Source organism: Empidonax traillii, unplaced genomic scaffold, assembly GCF_003031625.1.
Source record: "Empidonax traillii isolate 1590-97213 ecotype Southwest subspecies unplaced genomic scaffold, ASM303162v1 scaffold912:size315693, whole genome shotgun sequence".
In the NCBI taxonomy this organism is placed as follows: Eukaryota; Metazoa; Chordata; class Aves; order Passeriformes; family Tyrannidae; genus Empidonax; species Empidonax traillii.
The window spans coordinates 265,599-286,227 of record NW_020956105.1 but is presented as its reverse complement, the minus strand read 5'-3'; the positions used below and the strand labels follow the sequence as shown (position 1 = coordinate 286,227).

The 20,629-nt window shown below is 40.5% G+C and overlaps 2 protein-coding genes across 3 annotated transcripts in view; one reads left to right on the top strand and one right to left on the bottom strand.

Moving 5' to 3' along the window:
* Positions 1–1,065: 1,065 nt before the first annotated feature.
* On the bottom strand, positions 1,066–11,042 carry TCTN3 (tectonic family member 3). 2 transcript variants are annotated; one of them, XM_027902834.1, is made up of 14 exons: positions 10,960–11,042; positions 10,222–10,340; positions 9,327–9,457; positions 8,769–8,877; positions 8,580–8,698; positions 7,438–7,473; positions 6,966–7,040; positions 6,750–6,875; positions 5,587–5,682; positions 5,307–5,404; positions 4,567–4,732; positions 3,767–3,904; positions 1,704–1,988; positions 1,066–1,312 (listed from the first exon to the last, which is right to left on the bottom strand). In XM_027902834.1, exons 1-13 carry the CDS (start codon positions 11,037–11,039, stop codon positions 1,767–1,769), a joined length of 1,515 nt encoding a protein of 504 aa, XP_027758635.1. In that variant the 5' UTR covers positions 11,040–11,042; the 3' UTR covers positions 1,066–1,312; positions 1,704–1,766. The 2 variants fall into 2 exon arrangements, with proteins under 2 accessions (XP_027758635.1, XP_027758636.1); XM_027902835.1 differs by lacking the exon at positions 10,960–11,042 and adding an exon at positions 10,753–10,793.
* Positions 11,043–12,556: 1,514 nt separating this feature from the next.
* The window catches only part of CFAP46 (cilia and flagella associated protein 46), a 65,048-nt gene continuing 56,975 nt past the window's right edge, over positions 12,557–20,629 (top strand). Inside the window, exons 1-9 of the mRNA XM_027902825.1 lie at positions 12,557–12,567; positions 12,974–13,143; positions 13,359–13,480; positions 14,338–14,469; positions 16,671–16,735; positions 17,222–17,386; positions 18,669–18,792; positions 18,913–19,007; positions 19,820–19,927. Of these exons, the coding sequence (XP_027758626.1) occupies positions 12,557–12,567; positions 12,974–13,143; positions 13,359–13,480; positions 14,338–14,469; positions 16,671–16,735; positions 17,222–17,386; positions 18,669–18,792; positions 18,913–19,007; positions 19,820–19,927 (992 nt within the window). The remainder of the gene's footprint in view (positions 12,568–12,973; positions 13,144–13,358; positions 13,481–14,337; positions 14,470–16,670; positions 16,736–17,221; positions 17,387–18,668; positions 18,793–18,912; positions 19,008–19,819; positions 19,928–20,629) is intronic.

Genomic DNA, 20,629 nt, shown 5'->3' with positions numbered 1-20,629 from the left:
ACAATCGACGGTCGAGCTTGGAAGGGACCTCAAAAGATCATCCAGTAAAGATCGTCTTCACTCGGACAGTGTGAAACCAGACCTACTGCCGCAAGAAGGGCACGCTGGACAGCTGGCAGTGCTGGCAGCAGGGACATTGCACAGCGCTGTCCCGGCCCTTCACACGGAGCACCAACACTCCATCCTGAGCATCCGACACACGAACCCGCCTGGTGTGTGACAATGGCACACCGTGCCTGATCCTGGATTGCAAAGGAGGCTATTTAAGAGCAGGCAGTGGGGACAGAACTGTGACAAAGTAAACACTGTCACAGGAAACTGCAGATTCTAAATGCGCATCCATTGCTAGGGCATGGCTAGAATTTGAACAGGCCTTAATTCAGGCTAGAACAGGTTATGGACAAGCCTCTTTCCAGCTCCATTTCTTACAACGACAAAATGTCAGAGGAGCCAAACATGAGCTAGAAAATATGACATGTTGGAGGTTGGGGTATGGCAGAGAATTGCAGTATAAGGTGATGCATTCTCACCGTACTTCATGTATTTGCAGCTCATAGATAAACAGTATCTCTGTAGTCACACTTAATTCAATTATCTCAATAATGCAGAAAATAGGGACGCCAGATCCTTTTCATTCAAGCTATATCATGACACACTTGCAGTGTGACTTTTGGGAAGTTTCTCCAACTAACCCCTTGTTAATTCAGTGACTGTCACCTGTAAATTAATTTTCTGGATTCCACACATCAGGGGCATCAGAGGACACGGGACACACTACAGATGTGTTCCACTAAAAACTCTGAGAAGCCACATCTACCTAAAAATCCAAGCTTGTTGCTGTACTGGAACCAGCAACCCTGCATAACACTGGAACACAAAGTGTTCAGAGCAGCCTGCACGGGCTGCCCCAGAATCAGAATCCATGGAAGCAGCAGACACTTGCATGGAATTCTTTCCCAGCTAATAAACCATGCAAACACTCACAAAGGTAAATATGTGAAGTTACCCCAAAATCTGCATGTTTGGTTTTATTTTGATTCATGTTATGTCCCTTGATACCCTGACTAATTACAAGGTTTTCAGCTTATTTTTGCACCCTTTTTTAAAAGATTGTAATGAGGGAGAGCAACAAATTTGCTACACGCAGTTTATGTACAAAAGCAACCAATACATTTTATTAACAAGAGGCTCTGATCATCCTGCCCCCTACTGATTCCACTTGAGTACCTGGCATCGTATGGGGCAGATTTTTCCATCTTCTGAAGAATTTAAGATAATTTTGCTAAAAAACATACTTTCATCCAACAACTTCTTTCAACAATTGATCAGATGTCCCATGTGATGGAATGGGGCAGACCAGAAAGTCAGGACATCCCCTTTAACTTTGCAAACAGTAAACTTGGTCCCAGAGACCGAGCCAGAGGTAAGCTTCAGTCTAATAATACATCTAAAAATTCTTGCTAAAATTGTCGATTTTTTAACTTTAGAACCATTCCCAACTCCCTCTGATGTGCCACTGAGAACTCCAGTGGCTGTCATTTTCAGTTCAGTTTCACCGCAGTGATGTTCACAGGTGGCACATACAGAGAACAGGGGCATGAGAGGACCCAGGACAGAAGCTGGTCCCCTGGCTTAATCCAAGAACAGAAGGCACAGAGATATTACAGGCACAGTAAAAGAACCTGAGGAAAAGAGCCTGTGATCTGGGTCATATTCGGAATGTACCAATTCACTTACTGATTTTAAGTACAGGCTTCACCTATTTTTCAAAAGCAGAGAATACCAGAAATTATTAGAATAAACAAAAAACAGCCAGTCAGATCAACTCTGTAACTGCTTTCTAAATTCAGTGCCACCTTGAATGGGAAAAAGATGTCAAATGGGAGTTTCCAGTGCCTTTGGGGCTGGCCCCGGGGTGGTTCTGGCCACTCTGTCATGTCAGTGAAGGTAACGACAGTTGTCACAGGTACTGTCTGTGTGCTCAGGAGCTGCAACAAGAGGGAAAGCAAGGTTAGCAGACAATGCAAAATATACATCCCCCCTCAATTCTCTAATGGACACCCACCACAGATGACTGGCGAGCAAGATGTCTTTACAACGGTAGGAGTTAAGTGTCTAAAGTGTTCAGTAACCCCTCTTTCCTCAAATTGATACTTAGCAGGTAAATTCAGGGAAAGACAAGTAGCTACTGTGCATTGTATGTTACAGATCTCCAGAGTGGCAGCAGTGACTCAAGCTCTGCTAGAGCAAGTCTTTTACTCAGAGGAGAGATGTATCAGCTAGCTAGTAATAAGAACAGAAGCAAAGCTAGCTTTATTTTTTATAAAATTATAAACTGTATGTAAGATAAAATCACCTGGCCCTTTGGACAAGTGTTTGCTGCCAGAAACAGACTGAACTACCACAAGATGAAATCCTTTCAGTAAAATATCAATAAAATAAAGCAGGGACCCAATACAACAATAAATTTATTTCTCAAGTTTGAGGATGTTGTTTTAGAAAGGAGACAGATGGGTAAAGATGGAAGAGGGGACTGAACTTCTAAGGCCTCAGTTCTTTTCTGTTTCAACAGAATGCTGCAAGACAACTAATACACTCGCTCCTTCAGCTGTGGGCAGTTTCATGGCTACCTTGGGCTGATTTAAGAACATGCTGGTGCCAAAAGAGCAACCTCACTCCCTGCCCCATTCCCCAGCCCTGCATGATAACATAGAGACAGAAGCTCCTGGCAGCACACCTGCCGTGCTTGCACTGCTTTAAGTCAGCCTGTGAAATCACCACACTTCCCCGAGAAGAATCTGGAGGATTGCATTAAGAGCAAAGTTCTGTAGGAAGCATTCAAAAAAGCTGCAAGACAGAATTCATGACTCTTAAGACAAAAAGGCTGAGACTCCTCTTGGGGAATTTTTGTGGTACCTCTCACAGCAAATTAAAAAACACTGGTGTGCTTAAATAGAAAAGAAAACCAGAATGAACAATGCATTGGGTACAGTCCTACATGGTTCTACATTGGGTCTGCAAAGATGCATCACGAGCAGACTCCTTGTGTACACTTCCACCAACAGCACCCATCCTGGGAGCACCAGCTCCCAGCAGGTCCATCCCCCAGCGGGTCCATCCCCCAGTCCAGCTCTGCTGTCCAAAGGTGGCTCCTGACCATTCCCATTCCAGAATGGCTACACTACAAAGCTGAGGCTGTTTCTTACCTCATCACCTGGAAACTTCACTCACTTGCAAAGTGTCCTAGCATCCCTGCTTCCAGGCAGCTTAACCCCTTCCTGCCCTCCCTGCCAGATCAGTCCTCAGCTACAAACTACCACTGCTGAGCAGTTACAATTAGAATTTTCCCCTCCCTTCTGATGAATGTTAAGTTCTCCTATCAATGAGTAAACACATAGTAGGCCCAATTGCCTTTGTGAATGAGAAACCTCAAGATGATCAATTTTGTGTCTGGACCATCAAAATCTGCCTTAAAATCAGAGAGATTAGTGCAGGGAAAAAAGCCCATATACAACCCCTGCTCAACAGCTGAGAGAAGGCAACCACAAGAAACTTCCAGCACGCTCTTGTAGAGCTCTGCATCACTTAAGAACGCCCTGTATTTTCAGGGAGTCCAAATACAACTATGACCAGATACTGTGGATGGGTGGAGAAATCAAGATGTCTTTCCCGGGTTCTCTGTTTTCTGGTCAGTCACTCAGGCAACTGCAGCCATGCAGTGTGGGCTAAAGAAGAGGTTTTCTCCAAAGGGGTTTTAATTCCATACCTTCAGGGGGCGACACTGGTAAAAGTATCGTGCACCCAGTATTTGAGCTTGGGGGTTGGACAGGAGGCCCACTTTAGTCCACAGTATCTGAATCTCCAGGGTCACAGGAACCACACAACAGGAAGAGCAATTCACAGCCTGAAAATAAAATATACTCCAATCAACTTAATATTGTATTTTCAAAGTGAAAAAGGACCATTATGGTCCAAGTCTAATATTTTGGATAGCAGAGGTCACTTCGGCACTAACTCCCTAATTTCTGGTCAGGTCAACCACCCCTTTTGGAGTTGTATCCATCTCACTTTTAAACAGAATTTGTCTCAGCTGTATCACTTGGATTTTGTATTTCATGAGGCCATCTGACAGATTATTAATTATTAATATAAAAGTACTTTGGTTGCAACCTTTTAACCTTATTAGGTGATACATAAATATCCCTGGAAAATGGAAAATCAGAAAGGATGATAACAATAAAAACATCAAATTAATAGCAAGTAACCAGGTACTATTAGTTCTAAAAGGCTGTCAGAAAACTATGTAATACAACACTGGATTCAGCATTAAACTCTTTTTGCCCATTTAGATAGCAGGAACAGAATTCAAGAGATATGAAATCTGTCAGGGTTTGTTGGGGTTTCTTTTGTTAAGTACCCTAACAGTATGAACCTTACAGGTATTAAGGTTCCTAAGAGTCACAGGATCATCACACAAAGGAAGTCCAGATGCCCACACTTCCCTGAGGCAGTACAAAGATATGAAAGGAAAAATACTCCCAGCTGGTCTTCTTGCATTCACATTACCTGCACACTGCAGCTCTGAACCAGAATGGTTGTCCACTCTTCCGTCTGGGTTGAATGAGCACTGCCAATCATAGCAAGGGCCTCTGTTTTGTTCATCCCCTGAAAAGCCTTGTATAACTTCTGCTGGACGTAACTGCAGTTACTCTCTTCCAGTAACGGGGATAGGCTGGAAATGAGAAAATAACAGCTTTGACAAAGTGATTTCCAGGACAAAAACCCCACTATCAACATTCTGCCTTTGTAGTATTTCTTCTGCTCATGTAATAAGTCAACAAGTATTGGTATTAAACAGATGCAGTTTCAATCATCTCTGCAATGGGAAGGGAGAAAAATATGGCAGGGTAATGCATAATAAGGAAAACTGACAGCTCTTCAGCCATCTTATCACACCAGTGGTCCTACACCTGCCCTGCCAAAAGAACAATCCAAATCATCAAAACAATCCCTTTTTAAGATTCCTTTGTAATTCACTCCTCAAGTATAAACTCTACTCTTGTCCAAGATATATTGTCAGACTACAGCCTCATGATGTCCCAGAAGGCCTTCGCAATGTTCAGATTATTCTAGTGGTCCCCCACCTCTCTGATGTCCGAGCTCTCTTAGGAGGATATGAAAGATCTGTAGAGACCCACTGGTAAACTCAGGGAAGGGCCCTGACTCCACAGCACCGCAGAACAGACATGCTGAGTGAGCCCAGACCTTCTGAGTGTGTCAGGAAGGACAAGTGCAGAGGGTGTTACCTGAGGTTGCAGCCTGTTCTCATGTTCCTCCTGAACTGCACTGTGTGTCTGAGGAACTGTGAGCAACTCCCATCACTTTCACTCTGTAAGATGCTCATCTGACAGACTGCATGTCAAGGAGACAAACAAAAGCATAAACAGACAGTATAGGACACTCATCTTGTATTTAACAATCCACTCAGCCCGCATTCCTCCTTTTCCCTATCAGAGGACTGACAAGGGAGTACTGGAAGTCAAGAAACTCAGTGATAAATAAAAACTGGTAGCAGAGAAAGGATACATGCTGCATGGCACCACTGTTCGCAATTAACAGTGGTGCTCCAGTGATATAGCCAGGGTTTCCACTTCTGGGCAACGTACGAGAGAGGGTCTTGGTCTGCAAAGATGCAGAGGGAAGACACAGAAGAAGAGGAAAATATTGGCACCAATGAAATCCATTCATCTCCAAAGATCAAATTCATATTCTCAAAAATGTTAGTCTTTTTTTGAATGTTAGTCTTTTTTTGAATGACTGAATATTATGCACTACTAAAACTCCCATTATTTGTTTCCGAAGTATCTTTCTTACCCGGAAAGTTCACTTGCAGTCCAGGAAGTAAAAAACTAAATGTCAGTACCTGAAATGAGGATACTGCCAGGAAAGCTCTCAGGACAATGAATTCTTATTGCTCAGCATTTGTGTCTGAGGAAGTGAACAAATCAGTCTGGGCAATCCTACAGATGAACTGCAGAACAAACCCTGCCTTGACCCTGATTCTTAGTGGCACATTCCACTTCTAAATTGTTTTATGGTGAGACCTTCTGGGGCCAACTTCAACAAGGTTGCTTTGCATATTTATCAACCCCCGAGGTCATCACTTACCCAACTTTACATCCCTCTACGGGACAAGATTTATGTGAACTTAACACACATTAGCATTTCTGAGATTTCCACTCCCTCCAAAGTAACTCTCTTTTCTGCTGCACAGGCAAAGTTAAATAAGTACTTGGAATAAATTTAGCAAACTTTGTTCCCAAACACTGAACATCTCAGATAAACCAACAGCTTCAACCCTTTCCTTCACAAAACCATGCTGGTGACTGCCTTCCATCTCAACAAAAAAAACACCAAAAAACAAACAACAACAACAAACAAACAAACCACACCCAAACCAAAACAACAGCAAAAATAATCAGATAAAAACAATTAGCCTCTTGATATTTGTGCAATGCAGGACTGCACTTGAGCTTGCACTGAACCTGAATTTTTCTACTAGCATGGTTTACTTGAGACTAGAAATGCATCTCCTCCTGCCTTCAACTATCATCTGCATCCCAGGGTTCTGTTACTGCTCCAACACAGTGACACTGCTCCAATATCTTCAGATCTCATCTGTATCAAAATCGGTCAGGAACTACAGACTACAAGCTTGGTAAAAGCCCAGGGAGGGTGGGGGCACTGACCCAGAAGTGCAAGGTGAAGTGCTGCTGCAGAGAGGATCCAACGTTCCCAGAGATGTTGCTCACTTTGAACTGGACAGAAACACTCTGAATCCCACTCGTGCCACTGTATTCTATCTCATAGATCACCTGAAAGCCCAAATCAGAGGAAAGTCAGAGACAGAGCAAGGTCACAGGGCAATGACTTTGTGTTAAGCTGCACAGAGGAGATTCACGGACCTCCGAAACCACGTTGATACATGTGTTGTCTCTCATCTGGGGAGCTCCAGGCGGTGCAACTGCAGTGACATTTACCTGGAGACAGGAAACACATGAGCAATTATTAACTGTTTAAAAGCAGTGTGCATTCTTTACTCTTTTCCACTGTTTTTCCACACAAGCCAGGTTTACCTCCTTGCTGTGATCTGTGGGCACACCATCCTGCTCCAGATGCCCAATTTTTTAACAAGAAAACAAGCTACCTCCCTGACTTTAGCCCTATCTGTGCCCATTCATTTAAAAGCACATCCTTCCTTATATCCCCATTTTTTCCTATAATATCACACTTTTGCCAAAAAACAACTTGTCTCAGACACAGCATATTCCCATTCTCCCAAGTTTCCAACCCATGGACATTACTATGAATGCTTAAGATTCCAAGTATGTCTCATTTCTGAAGTAGAAATTATTTTCATTGGAAACAGAGACTGACCTTCATGGACTGCACAATGGTGCCACTAACTGGGACCTGGGGAAAACAAACAAACCAATATATAAGACCAAAAAAAACCCCAAGTAAATTTCTGTGTTTGCAAGTGCCTGAAGTCATGAAATCATCACTAAACAGAACCTACATATTATATTGACATAATTACTCGGTTTATTCCAGACGTGTAAAACTTGTCATCATTTTGTGATCTATAAATCACAGACCTAATCCACAAAATGCATTTTAGAACATCAGAAGACAAATTTAATCTTGGCCTTGCTAATGTCCTGCAAAATGCAGATACTTTGAAGTATCAAAGCTCTGATCCGTTCCTGGAACTCCCTCTCTGCCATCAAGTAATTACTTCAGCTTCCAATTAAGGAAAAACTGAATTTTGGCCACAATGACAAAGAAAGCCCTGAAAACATGAGTTAAATCTGATCAATAGAATACTCTCTGCTACATTTATGCTGATTTACATTTCCAATATAAGGGGAAACAGTTATCAGCATTAGTAAGGAGTTCATATTTACAGTGTTGTTTTCTCATGGAACACCAGAGAAACTCTAGAAGGCAAAAGGAAATATTTTCATATAAACACTCAGTAAGACCAGCACAATGAACCCAGAACAGTAAATCTGTTACTTTGAAATTAAATCAAAATAAATAGTGGAGAAGTTGATATGGAATTCAATCTATGACTGTAAACAGAGCTAATATTGATAAGGGGCCTTCAATATGATTTTAGAGGTAACATATTGTGTAAAACAAATCCTCATTCTTTACTGAGAACATGCACTACTTGGTTGATCAAGCTGATGGATCAGAAATACTCTGAAAAACAGTCAGTTTAAAATGCAAGAGAGTCTACATAAACCATTAAAACTATGAAGAATCAGTGAGGCACTTGTTAAATCCATTAAGAATTTGCTAATAACTGAAATTTATCTGAAAGTAATTTGAAGGATTATCACCAATCCCAACATTTTCAGCAGGTGTCCCAGCAAGAAGGCCTCAACAACTGGGACATCAGGGATGACAGACCAGACAACTTTCAGTTTTCCAGTCAGCTGAAGTTGCAGAGGAAAGCAGTGCAAAGTCAAGCAACCATGATTTTGCACAAAAGCAAGAAATCTGACATGCACCTTCAGCACAGTGAAATCCTGGTAGTAAGAGGCAGCATTGAGGGCAGGGTCAGTCACGCAGCTCTTGCTCAAATCGGCAAAAATCCGAGTACAGCTTGTACTTTTACTGTCCAGGAAGCCTGAGTTAAGACATGACAACAGATCAAACAGAAGCAAATCACCCTAAGATGTTCTTCCCCCTTTACTAACCAGCAGGATTTCCATCAACACAAAGTCCACTGGCTCCCATTTTTACTGGCTGGCTGAGCGTGCTCAGTACAGATGATGAATCAAAGTAGATTAGGATTGGATCACCAGCCTGAAAAGACAATTTGGAGAAATCACAAAGTTACTGTGGAATACAAGGTGATGTCATCATCAGGGCAGAGAGACAAATCAGGGAATGTCTGGAACTGTGCCAGGGCAGGGTTAGGGTGGATCTCAGGAAAAGGTTCTTCCCCCAGAGGGTGTTTGGGCACTGAACAGGCTCCCCAGGGCAGTGGTCATGGCCCCAAGGCTGCCAGAGCTCAAGGAGTGTTTAAGACAACACTCTCAGGGACAGGGTGGGATTGTTGGGGTGTCCCGGGCAGGGCCAGGAGTTGGACTGGATGATCCTTGTGGGTCCCTTCTAACTCAGGATATGCTACAACTCTGTGACAATATGGATTATAGGTACAAAAATAAGACTCCTTCAATCTGTTGTCATTAGATCTCATCAGACAGCTTTAGTAGAAGTGTATGTGCAACCTGATTATGATTTCAACTCACACGGTAAAAAGCAGAGAACAATGGCTGGACTTGTGATGGGGCTATGAAAGAGTGTCTGCCATACTTCTCTAAGAACTTCATAAAATCAGATTCTTTGATATCCTGGGGCTGTTGGAAATAGTTCAACTTTGCTAGAGTTTGAAAAGAGAAAAAAAAAGAAATCTTCCAATGTCAAATTACTACAAAAGGTAAAAGTAAATACTGTGCCAACATTTTTAAAAGAAACAGCTTGAGTAATTGTAAGATAGATAGTGCCTTATATTAATTAACCCAACTTAACACTTCTAACAGGCTATTATGGTCTAGGAATAGGATGACATCATGAGTAGTTTGTACTGTTCATGATTCATTAACAGATGTTAATACACAAAATGAGTTTCCAAAAAGCATGAAAAATGCTTTACAACTATTTTAATATGTGCTGTCATTTCTGTGAGATATGAGATACCCAAATTAGACACACGTGACATTTTAATTACAAAGCACTACCAATTTATGATATCATTAAAAGCAACACTAAATGGATTCAAAATAATTAAGCTTGGTAAAACTCAAAAGTAAGTATAAATAGACAATAGGCATCCTAAAAACCAGACTTTTGCATGGTATTCCACAGTGATTCCCTCTTGACCCAGTTTCAAACATCCTTACTTGCTGCTGTACCAAACTAACTAAAGTATCTCAGATACACAAGCAATCGATAAAGACTGATTTGTGCTACTCTTACATAGAGTGCAATCATCTTTATTTGTGTTTGCCTTTGGTGATCAGACCCCGATTCATTACGCTCTCTCTGGAACAGCCAAAATAATTATAACGTATCAGTTTAAAAAAAAAAGATTCCCTAAGCAGAGGCAATCTATGAACGAAATGCTTGAGAAGAAAGGTTACTTACAGTCATTCAGTTGTACACAGAACAGATCGTGTCCACCAGGGACAGCAATGATGTCTGTAGGATAAGGGGTGTTACTTCTGAAAATGAGTGACTTTTCCACACACACTTGACTCACAGACCTGCGAAGACAAGCCCCCCACACCCAGCAAACTGTTAAAAAGGCTATCCTTGCAAAATTTCCTATTTTACATTACTCAATGCCAGCAACAGAACACAGGATTACTTTTCACCAATTTAGATGCACTCATAGTCAATTACAGAAAGCCTCTCTTGTCATTGCAGTAACTCTGTGGAGACTCTCTATTACTGTATTCAGAAATCATTCTGAAACTCCCTGGAAGAAAAAGTGGTAAAAAAATTCAGTGTCCATGCATTACAGCTGCTGTCGGTCCTCATCCCAAACGCAATCCGCAAAGACAGATTTTACTCCGCAGTAACCGAAACCATCCTCCGCACTGCCGGAATCTCGCGGTCCGGACTTGCTGGACCGCCTCCCCACCGCACAAAGCTCCTTTTACTACGAGACCGAACCTCCCAGCTCCCACCGCCAGCGGCCCCATCGCGGAGTAACCGAGCCGCGCTCCTCCCGGCCCCGGTGCGTCCCCTCCCAGCCCCCGGCGCTGTGCCGGTGCCCCGGGGCCGCGGCCCCCGCGCAGCCAAACCCGGGAGGCCGAGCCGCGGTTCCAGCCTGGGCCCGGGCCCGGTGTCTGGGAAGGCGGGTGCCCGTGCCCTGCCCACCTGGTGCGGGCGGAGCGGCGGGCCGAGCCCGCGGGGCTGCGGGCGGGCAGCAGGGCCAGCAGGGCCGGCAGGGCCAGCATCGCCCCGGCCCCGCGCATAGCCCCGCCGCGGCCCCGCAGAGCCACCGCACCACGCTGAGCCACCGCGCCTGCGCCACAGGGCGGGCCCTGCCGCGGGGGGAGCCCTGGCGGCCACTCGTGTTATCCCACCCGTGGGGCCTTAGGGAAACTGCTATGGAAAACCATTTTTGTACTCTCTTACATGTTAAAAAAAAACCACTACGGAAAAGCCCTCTGAGAAGGACAAACTTGTAACACGTGAAATGTTTGAATCTGCAAGCCAGAGCACAGAAGAATCAGAAAGTAATTATGATAAAAAAGCACATAGAGCAAACCAGGGGTTCCTTTGACATTCTGTTCTATTCTCATTACAGAATCTTAGGTCAGTACTATTTCCCATTCTCTCTAGGGTCACCTTGCCTGTAGGAGGACTGGAAAATCAGGCACGTAATCCAGTACCTCATCTATTCAGGGAAAGTAAAAGAATTCCTATAAAAGGCAAATGGAGTGTGAAGTAACCTCCCTGATGCACTTTTGTTTGACCATTTACAGGAGATGTTCTATTTTTAAAGTTTTTATTATGTTGGTTAACATGATGACTTTAATCTCTTTATTTGTACAAACAAAGGTGACTTTAGTGGCAGTAAAGGACACAGCAAAAGCTATCAGCAATTACTCACTGATTTCTATCAAGCATCAGAAAGTCGTAACTGTTGTTGGGTAACAACTGGGAGGATGAATACATATTTCTTAGTTTCCAGATTTGAGTACCAGTCATTCTATATTGGGTTACAATTTAAGAGAAGTCAGAAAGTTTCGCTAAGTAATAAATGACCATCCTCCAAATCTACACTTTTTTAAAAAATCAAGTTCTTTGATTTCCTTTCAGTTTATTTAAAAATTAATTAAAGTGGGTGATTTTAACTTGGTCTCATTTGTTTCCTTTCTGTATTTTCCTAGTCATTTTACCATGACATAATTAGTAGATTTTAATAGTCACTTTTGTATCACAAACCATGTGACCATTTTTCATTATGTAGCCGGTAATTTTTCATTGAAATTGGGGATAATACTGCCAGACTCTTAGCACGGGTATTTAATGAGGATGAATAATAAGTGGAATAATTTGAGACTTTATATTATGGGGGTGCCATTTTGACTACTATCTACATTTCAGAAGTGCCTCTTCTTGAGTCAGTAGAGCTTCCACATATTGATTTTTCTGTCAGGACACACTAGTCCTACCTCTGTCTGGGATTCTACCAATAGACATCCAGAAGTGTCTGGCCTGTAGCTGAGTCCTGCAGGAGGTACAAAGTTTGGTACAAACACTGATGCATATAATAGTAAGCCAGAGTAAGCCACTGTTATTACTACTAACATTATTACACATGACCAATATTTGCTTTCTGCATCAGAAATCGACACAGGTTTGCTATACGGTTCTCTTTCCTTGCCCACCTAGTTTTCATATTAGTTTTATTTGTGTTCACTGACATTTATAGAAACAAGATAGTTATTTAATTTAAATGGGCTGAATGGCCCAGGGGTAGGTAGTACTGGTAGGGTTTAAGAATGAGTCTACTCCTGAATTCTGTGCAAACCCTTGTGTGGAAATGCCCTACTGGTCCAGAATTTCAGTTTAGCTCAAAGTGCAAAGGGCTTAGGTTTAAAACTGCATTAATACATGTAAGCCTTGAATTGTCTTCATGATCACGATGATTTCCGTCTTAGAATCCTGCATGACCAAGTAGTTGAGAGGCAGCGGTGAAGGCTTAAACACTTCATTTGGTATGTCTTGATGTCAGTGCAGTCAGGCAGCTTCCTTTTTTTTCTTTTACTGTCTCTCTTTTCTGGACTGTTGTTCTCTAAAGGTTTATTTACCCTCACCTACGTCTTCTTCCTGCACTGGCAGATATGGTCCAAATGTCCTTGGGCATTTTGTTCTGTTTCAGACCAAAGCTTCACCGGCGGGCGGCGTTTGCTTTATCTCAAAAAGTTTCACGTCAGGAGCTTGCAAGACGGGGACAAAAGTTACCAGTGAGAGCACTTCTGAGGGCTGCTTCCACCCCCGGGAAGCCACCAGTCGTTACCGGTGCCACCCGCCAGCCCGAGACCGGGGCAGGCCCGGCCTCACNTTAGTGATTCCAAATAGCAAAAGACTTACTAATGCTTCATCCTAAAATCATATGACTTTGAACAACGTGTGTTTGATACTATTTTTCTTAAACATTCTTAATTCTGTGAAGAGGAGACAGCATATCACATAGCTCATTTGAATGCAATCAAGTCAGTCAATCCACCTTGAAGAATAAATTCTTTATTCCTTATTTACTGCAGATGTTCAGGCTTTGAAGAGAGCTTACGAGTTGATCAAATCAGCCAATGAAGAAAAATTTGCACTTGACCCAGATAGCTTCAGCACCGACTTGTATGTTTTATGTGCTGAACAAGCACTTCAGGTTTGTAATTTAAACAATGCATCTGTACTGAATAAAAACATGTATACAACATACTGTGTTTACAGTTGTTAAAGTTAACTGCCTCAAAAACAATCCCAGAAATAGCTGAGGGAAGTATCATACTCTTCTGGTTTTGGAGAGCAATTGTTTTAACATGCATTTTCATTTTAAAAGTATCACTTTTTTATAGTCAGTCATCAAACTATGGTTTGTGAAGTTTGCAATTAGACCAAAATATGCAAGGTATACCACAGTATATATAAAATAGTTTGCCATGTTTGTTTTTTCTTGTTATGGAAAACTTGAACTTAGCATTTTGGTTATGACTGAAGGAAATGTGTATGTGAACAGACCATACCAGCCATAAGAAGGAAGATTCTAATACATTCTAATTATGAAACTTCTTTTTTTTTTCCCCAGGCTGCAATCCAATCAAATTCTGTGGTCTGAAAATTGAGGTGTAGCACAAACAAAATCCTGCCAGCTAATATCCATACTTCAAAAAAAAGTTCTGTTAAGAATTTTGTTTTTATATTAACAATTGTGTTAAAAAAGGAAACCTTTTTTGAATACTGTAAGCAGTTATGTGATTGAGTGACTGAGGAGTTTTATAAAATAAGGCAGCTATCTTTTTACATTTACATTTGGAATGACAAAAATAAGCCTTCAAATTTTAGTAAATTTTAGTGGGCTTGTACCACATCTGGTACAAGTCTGCATATTTGTGTAATATTGCTTGCATACTGGTGTGCAGCTGGATGTTACCCTTTGCTTAGGCATGCATTTTTAGAAGCTAACAATTCTTAGTTGTTTGTTGCATTTTCTTAACTATTAAAATGCGCTTTTTTGGGTCTTAGATGGGATATCCAGAAATGAGCAGTGACTGTCTACGGATGTATTTTAAAGCAAGATATCCTGTGAACCAGTTTCTTGGCAGAGCCTATTTGTGCCAAGGCCAGTTGCATGCTCTACAGTCTACAGATAATTTGGTGAGAAGTTATAAAGGTTGCTTTATATTGAACCAGTTTTTAGAAGTATTTATTCCTAGGTTTTAATGTATTGCTTTCAGCTATTTTAAATACACAAGGACAATCAGAACTGCGGGAAAAATAAAAGGAAAATATATTGAGTAGTTTGTGAGTAAACAAAACCAGCTGAATAAGACTAATATTCCAAATATTTTGGGGAGGACAATAAAAAGGAATGCTTGCAAAAGTTTTCAAGCAGTCGATTGTTTTGAAGTCAACCTTTTCACTTTTTATGTGATACTTTCAGACCGAATTTAGCTGTAACTCCTAAAGTGATTACCAGTTTTATTCAGGAAGCATTTCACAGGCTTGTGGGAAGTGGAGGACTGAAGGAGAGAGGTTGCACAGTTACTTTCTGTGGCAGTGTGCTTCTAGCACTCATCAGTAATCTTTCCATGTAGTACCTTGGATGTGGCTTTTTGTAGTAAGAGGTGGTAGCAACTCAGCAGGATATTTCTCCTTTTGTGTGTTGCTTTTAGGTGATACCATTCCATAAGTGTTTACCTCCTGCTGATTTTAAAATGGAGTGGGATCTGTTTTATGCCTTCAGTATTTCACTTGTCCTTCTACTGTGGTCAGTCAGCTTTGATAATCTGTTAATGGTGTCTGACTCCCGAAAATGGCCTTAACAGATGTTTTGAATCATGGAATATCTTAAGTGAGAGAGGACCCACAAGAATCATCCAGTGCAACTCCTGCCCCCCCCCCCCCCAGGACACCCCAGCAATCCCACCCTGTCCCTGAGAGTGTTGTCCAAGTGCTCCTTGAGCTCTGGCAGCTTTGGGGCCGTTACCAGTGTCCTGGGGAGCCTGTTCAGTGCCCAACCACCCTCTGGAGGAAGAACCTTTTCCTGAGATCCACCCTAACCCTGCCCTGGCACAGCTCCAGCCATTCCCTTGGCTCCTCTCACTGCTCCCAGGCAGCAGAGATTGGTGCTGCCCCTCTGCTGCCCTTTGTGAGGAAGCTGCAGACCCTGATGAGGTCTGACCTCAATCTCCTCCAGGCTGAGCAGACCAAGTGCCCTCAGCTGCTCCATGTATGGTTTCCCTTCCAGGCCCTTCACCGTCTTTGTAGCTCGTAGTTAGTGTTATTTGTGTTCACAAATTTCCCTGTCAGATGTTGCAGTAGTTTCTTGGAATAATGTGTTTGAATTGACTTTCGATTTAGAATATTTTCCCTGTCATATTATCTATACTTTGTTTTTTCTCAGAGCATATGGGCAGAACAACTGTTCAACTGTTCCTTTAAAGTTTTGTGCAAATTTGAAAAGTGATAGACTTTGCATCAGTTGTAAAATTTTTTCACAGCTGTGTTCCAGATAATTTATGAAAATAGGACTGGTGCAGCATCTCATACTGTGTGACTAGTAATCATCATTCACTCAGTGAAGATAAATTTGTCCTTATTTTGGTTTCTGTCCTGAGCAGTCCTTCTCAGTTGATTAAGATGCTTATGTTCTTAATTATAAGATGTTCTTAAATTTAAGATGCTAGTGTTCTTAGGGGCCAAGTGCATCTTCTCTGCTTTAGTACATATTTAATCTCAGGCTCTTTTTTTCTGGTTTTCTCTTTATCTACATAGTTCCCATTTATTGCTCAGTACCCCTCTTATGCCATCCCAGAGCCCAGTAAGTCACTTCTAGCTCTCTTGGAGAGTTGAGTTACTCTTCTCTGGAACACTGCAGAGACCCCTCTGGTGTCACCATCTTCCTGCTTTGCCATTTCCATCCACCTCTGCTTTGCTGTTTCCATCCACCTCTGCTTTGCTATTTCCACTGAATCTTTCTCCTAGACTTTCAAAAATCCCTGCTCACTATCTCATCCATCTTCTTTACACTCTCCCTTAGGAATTTGTATATACTGATAAGATCTCTCCTGAGCTGCCTTTCTCAAGCTCAGTAGTCCCAGCTCTCTCAGTCTTTCCCCATAGGAAAGCACCCCAACATACTGTTTTAGGTGACTTATTGGAACTGTTTCTGAAGAAAACATTTTTTTAGTTATTCTGTTTCTGTGGCAGCAACTTCCTATGGCAGTATCTTTTGGGTTGAGATTAGTCTGAAAATAAAATTTCTGAGATATGAACATACTGAACTGGGAAAATAATGTACTGATTTATAAAAGCTGTATTCAAACTGCATTAGCTTTTATTTTGTTCTGTTCCAGGAAGAGTTTGAAAAGTTTGTGCTGTTTTTTATGAAGGCAGTAGATTTTGCCAGCCATGACAGAAGGTAGGCCCTACTGATGGGTTAGCTCTCAATGCCAGGAAATGTTACTGATGTAGATTTTCGGTTGTTTGTCTCAGGTTTTCACTGGGTAACCTGGAGTTGTGTTGTTTGGGTTTTTTCTTTAGATTTTTCCTTCCGTTTCGTCACTTCTGTAACAACACAAGAATAATGAATTCTTAAATGGATGGGATGAATAATCCTGTGTAAGGCTGGTAGACAGCTCAGCATTTCTTACCTTTTTATACTTGTGCTCTATAGAGTGAGAGCACCATGTTAGCTGATTTTTAAGTGGTTAATTATTGAGTAGAGTGTAGTTGCAAGAGTTACTATATCCTTGTACTGTACTTGTCCTCTCAGTTATTGATCAGGATTGGCTCTAATGAAAAGGTCCAATTTTGTACTTCTTAGAAGTGTCTTAAAATACTCAAGCTGTAATTTTATGTCTGTTCAAGTCTACAAAATACTACATTTTTGATTCTTATTTTTCAGATATTATTTTTTGATATATAATGCCTCAGTTCTTTACTGGCCACTTGTGAGGCCATTTCTTAAGCCTGGATCCCGCTATCGCCTGATTCCCAGCCTTTCCCAGATTGTTACAGCATTAAACCAAGCTGAAGAGCAAGACTATGAGTGGAGGGCAAAGCTGATGATGTAAGTTTAATTGTATTTTCTCATATGGGCATTCTGTAGTCCTCTTGGGATTGTGGCTGCCACCTGAGGTAATCTTTATTAAGGTATATTTCATGGGTAATGTAGATACATTTATTGTGGAAAGCTTAATTCATAACTTTTTAAAGAGACATTAATGCCCTCAACATAAAAGATGCTTCATTTTAATATTTAATTTGAGTTTAAAATTTAAGTGGCAGAGACAGCTTTGCCCTAGATCCAATTTGAAGTAGCCCAGTCATTTTGGATGTAGTGTTTGAGTCATTCATAATGGAAACAAATGGTGTATCACTATCAATGTATTACCATTCTCACATTTCTAGAACAAAGCTGGAGCATAAACCTTGAGATAACTCTCCTGAGAGAGAGTTTTACATGCAAGATGAGGAGTGTCCATGTCATTTTTCAAGGTCCCACAAGGTTTTCTCAGAGATGTTTTGGTCTGCTATTCTGCAGACCGTTTCCAGTTCCTCTTACACTTCTACCATAGTTTTTCCCTTTCTCTTTGTGGTCTTTTCTATTTTTTTGGTCTGTGACTGATGGTCTGCACAACGTTTTATTTATAAGTTGAAACTGGAGGGAAATAAAAAATTAAGTAACAAAAACATTCCAACAAAAACATGCTAAGCACCATGTAGAATACCATGCAGGCAGTTTTTGATACTCTTGCTGAGGTGTTGATGAGAAAAAGAAAGTGCACACAGTATGTTTGTGCTACAAAACTAATGGTTGCATTTATTTTTCTTACATTTGTATTTATTTTAAAAATATTTTTATTATGATTATCATTTTTGTTGCTAATTTATTTAATGGAATCACAGGCTCTTTCTCAGTTAAAGCAAATAAAGTACTGAAAATCCAGTTTCAGTTTCCAATATAAATAATTTTCTTGTGCTAGATGGCTGTGAAACACCGTCCTTTCTTGTAGTAAAGGGAGAATCTTAGAGAAGTGTTCTGCTACAGTTTTAAACAATTACTCTTTTTAATTCCACACATCTTGTGGAGAAAAGTTTTCACAAAAAAGCCCTCCTTTTCCAAGATTCTCTTTATGATCTGCACTAAATAAGTGTTAAAAGCTCTATATTTTTGGGAGAAGCAAAGATGTAGAAGTGAGAGGATCTCTTTTGTGCTGAGTCAGTGCTAATGGCTTGTACTTCATTTAGGAGTGGTACCTTGAATGGAAAGCATGTTGAAAAAATATAAGTAAGAATTATTATGGAAAATGTCAATAAATATTTCATACAAGCATTTATTTGATCTGCAGAAATTTACTCGAGTGCTTCCTCGATGCTTCAAAACTGGAAGAAGCAAAAGAGTTTTCATCTACTGCAGCAGTCTTTATTAAGGAAAATGTTCCAGAGAAATACTCACAAATATTTTCTCTAATGGTAATGCTTTCAAACTCCCAGTAAACCCCATGGAGTTGTCTGTCACTTATTAGTCACTTAGTCAATGATTATTCAATTATTGTTGCTTATTTAGTCAATAATTAAATTGTTATTTTACAGGTGTATCACAAACTGATGGATATTTCCGAAGTAGAGAAGGAAATACAAGATTCCACCCATCTTTTAGTTATTTATAAAATGCAGATGTTAAAACTGTAAGTATGAAAATGTGTCCTTCCAGTTGTTCTTTGATGCTACATATTGTAGAGGCAGATTGATGTTCTGGTATCCCACGTGCCAGCAGAAAAATCTACTGCAAAGATTAGTTTCTTGAAAGGAAAATTGCAATGAAAGTTTGGGTGGTGACTGTCAGGCCTGTCAGGGGAAAAACCTCAGCTAAAAAGTGACCTAGTTCTTTGGGGACGTGGGGTTGGACAGATTATCTCAGGAGCAAGAATTTCATTAACATCCAACAGACTGTCATTCCATACACAATTCATGTGCAAGAAAGTAAAGATGAAGTGGAGAAACCACACCTGAAATATTATACGTAAATCACAGGGTAGGAAGCACAATGTTTTTAAAGTCTTTAAATTTTAAAAGCATAAAACAATTTTGAAAATTAGACTTCATAACAAAATCTCACATAATTTATTTTCAATGTCTCAACATTTCCCCATTTTAGAAGCATTAATTTATACTGACATTATAACAAAGGAGTTTTGCACATAAGTTTGGTTTTGTTTTTGTTTTTTTTTTTCTGGAATAAAATTTACCATCTGAAATATTAATTCTTATGCTTAGTTCTTTGTATCTTAGTGCTTTGTATCTGGCTGTCTCGGAGTAACTTACTTGCCATACTGAAGTAGGTTTTGCTAACCTTTTTTTTTCCTTAATATTTCAAAACCCAGGTATCCTGCTGATTGCTTGAACTAAGCTATCCATTCTGAAGTTAAAGTTATTTCAAAATTTTAATACAATAATATTTCTCATGAAAAATTATGGCCCACTTCCTAATATGTTGCAGGCAGTGGGACACAAATGAATTTCCAAGTGATGCCACCACAAATCTGAATTCTTTGTATGTGCTTTTGAAACAATATGATGTACCTCCAGCATCTGTTCTCAGTGTGAAGTGAGTTTTACTTTTCCATGGAAGTTTGTTACAACAGTTTGTGTTGCTTTAACATGTAGGTCATCTTAAAAATAGACAAAACCCCATTAGGCTTTATTAAAGAACCTGGGCTTAAATAATCTTCTTCCATACATCTCTTTGTGTAATGTGATTAAATCTTTCCATAACCATTTCTTGTTAATAAAATGAGATTTTTCAAAGGTCTTAAAATTGACAAGTGCTTTTCAGACTGTAGTTAATTTTTAGCTTTTCTTGAGGCCCTTCCCAATTCTTAAGCATGCTTGACATAGAGACCTCTATTCAAGTTATATATGGAAGTAATTTTGTATTTTCACTTGTTGTGGTGAATCATCATTGACAAATATTTGAGTATCTTCTTACTTCTTCTATCCCAGACAGGACAGTCTCCATCTGTGTGTCTGTGTTCTTTGTTCCTAGATAGCAGACTGATGGATTTGACTACCAGTTCACTGCATTGTATTTCCAAAATTACTTGCAGTCTTAGTTTGTTCCTTCACCGTCTTTGTGGTGCATGCATTTAATTCTATATTTTTGTCTTCTTCAGTAACTGTCTGTACAAGACTACACAGGAGTATGCTAATTAAAAATGTTCATCATAAACAGATTAACTTTTGTATTTTTCATGTAGCCAGCTTTAAACTTTTTCCTTTTTCCTTGTTAACTGTGAGCATTACTAGCATA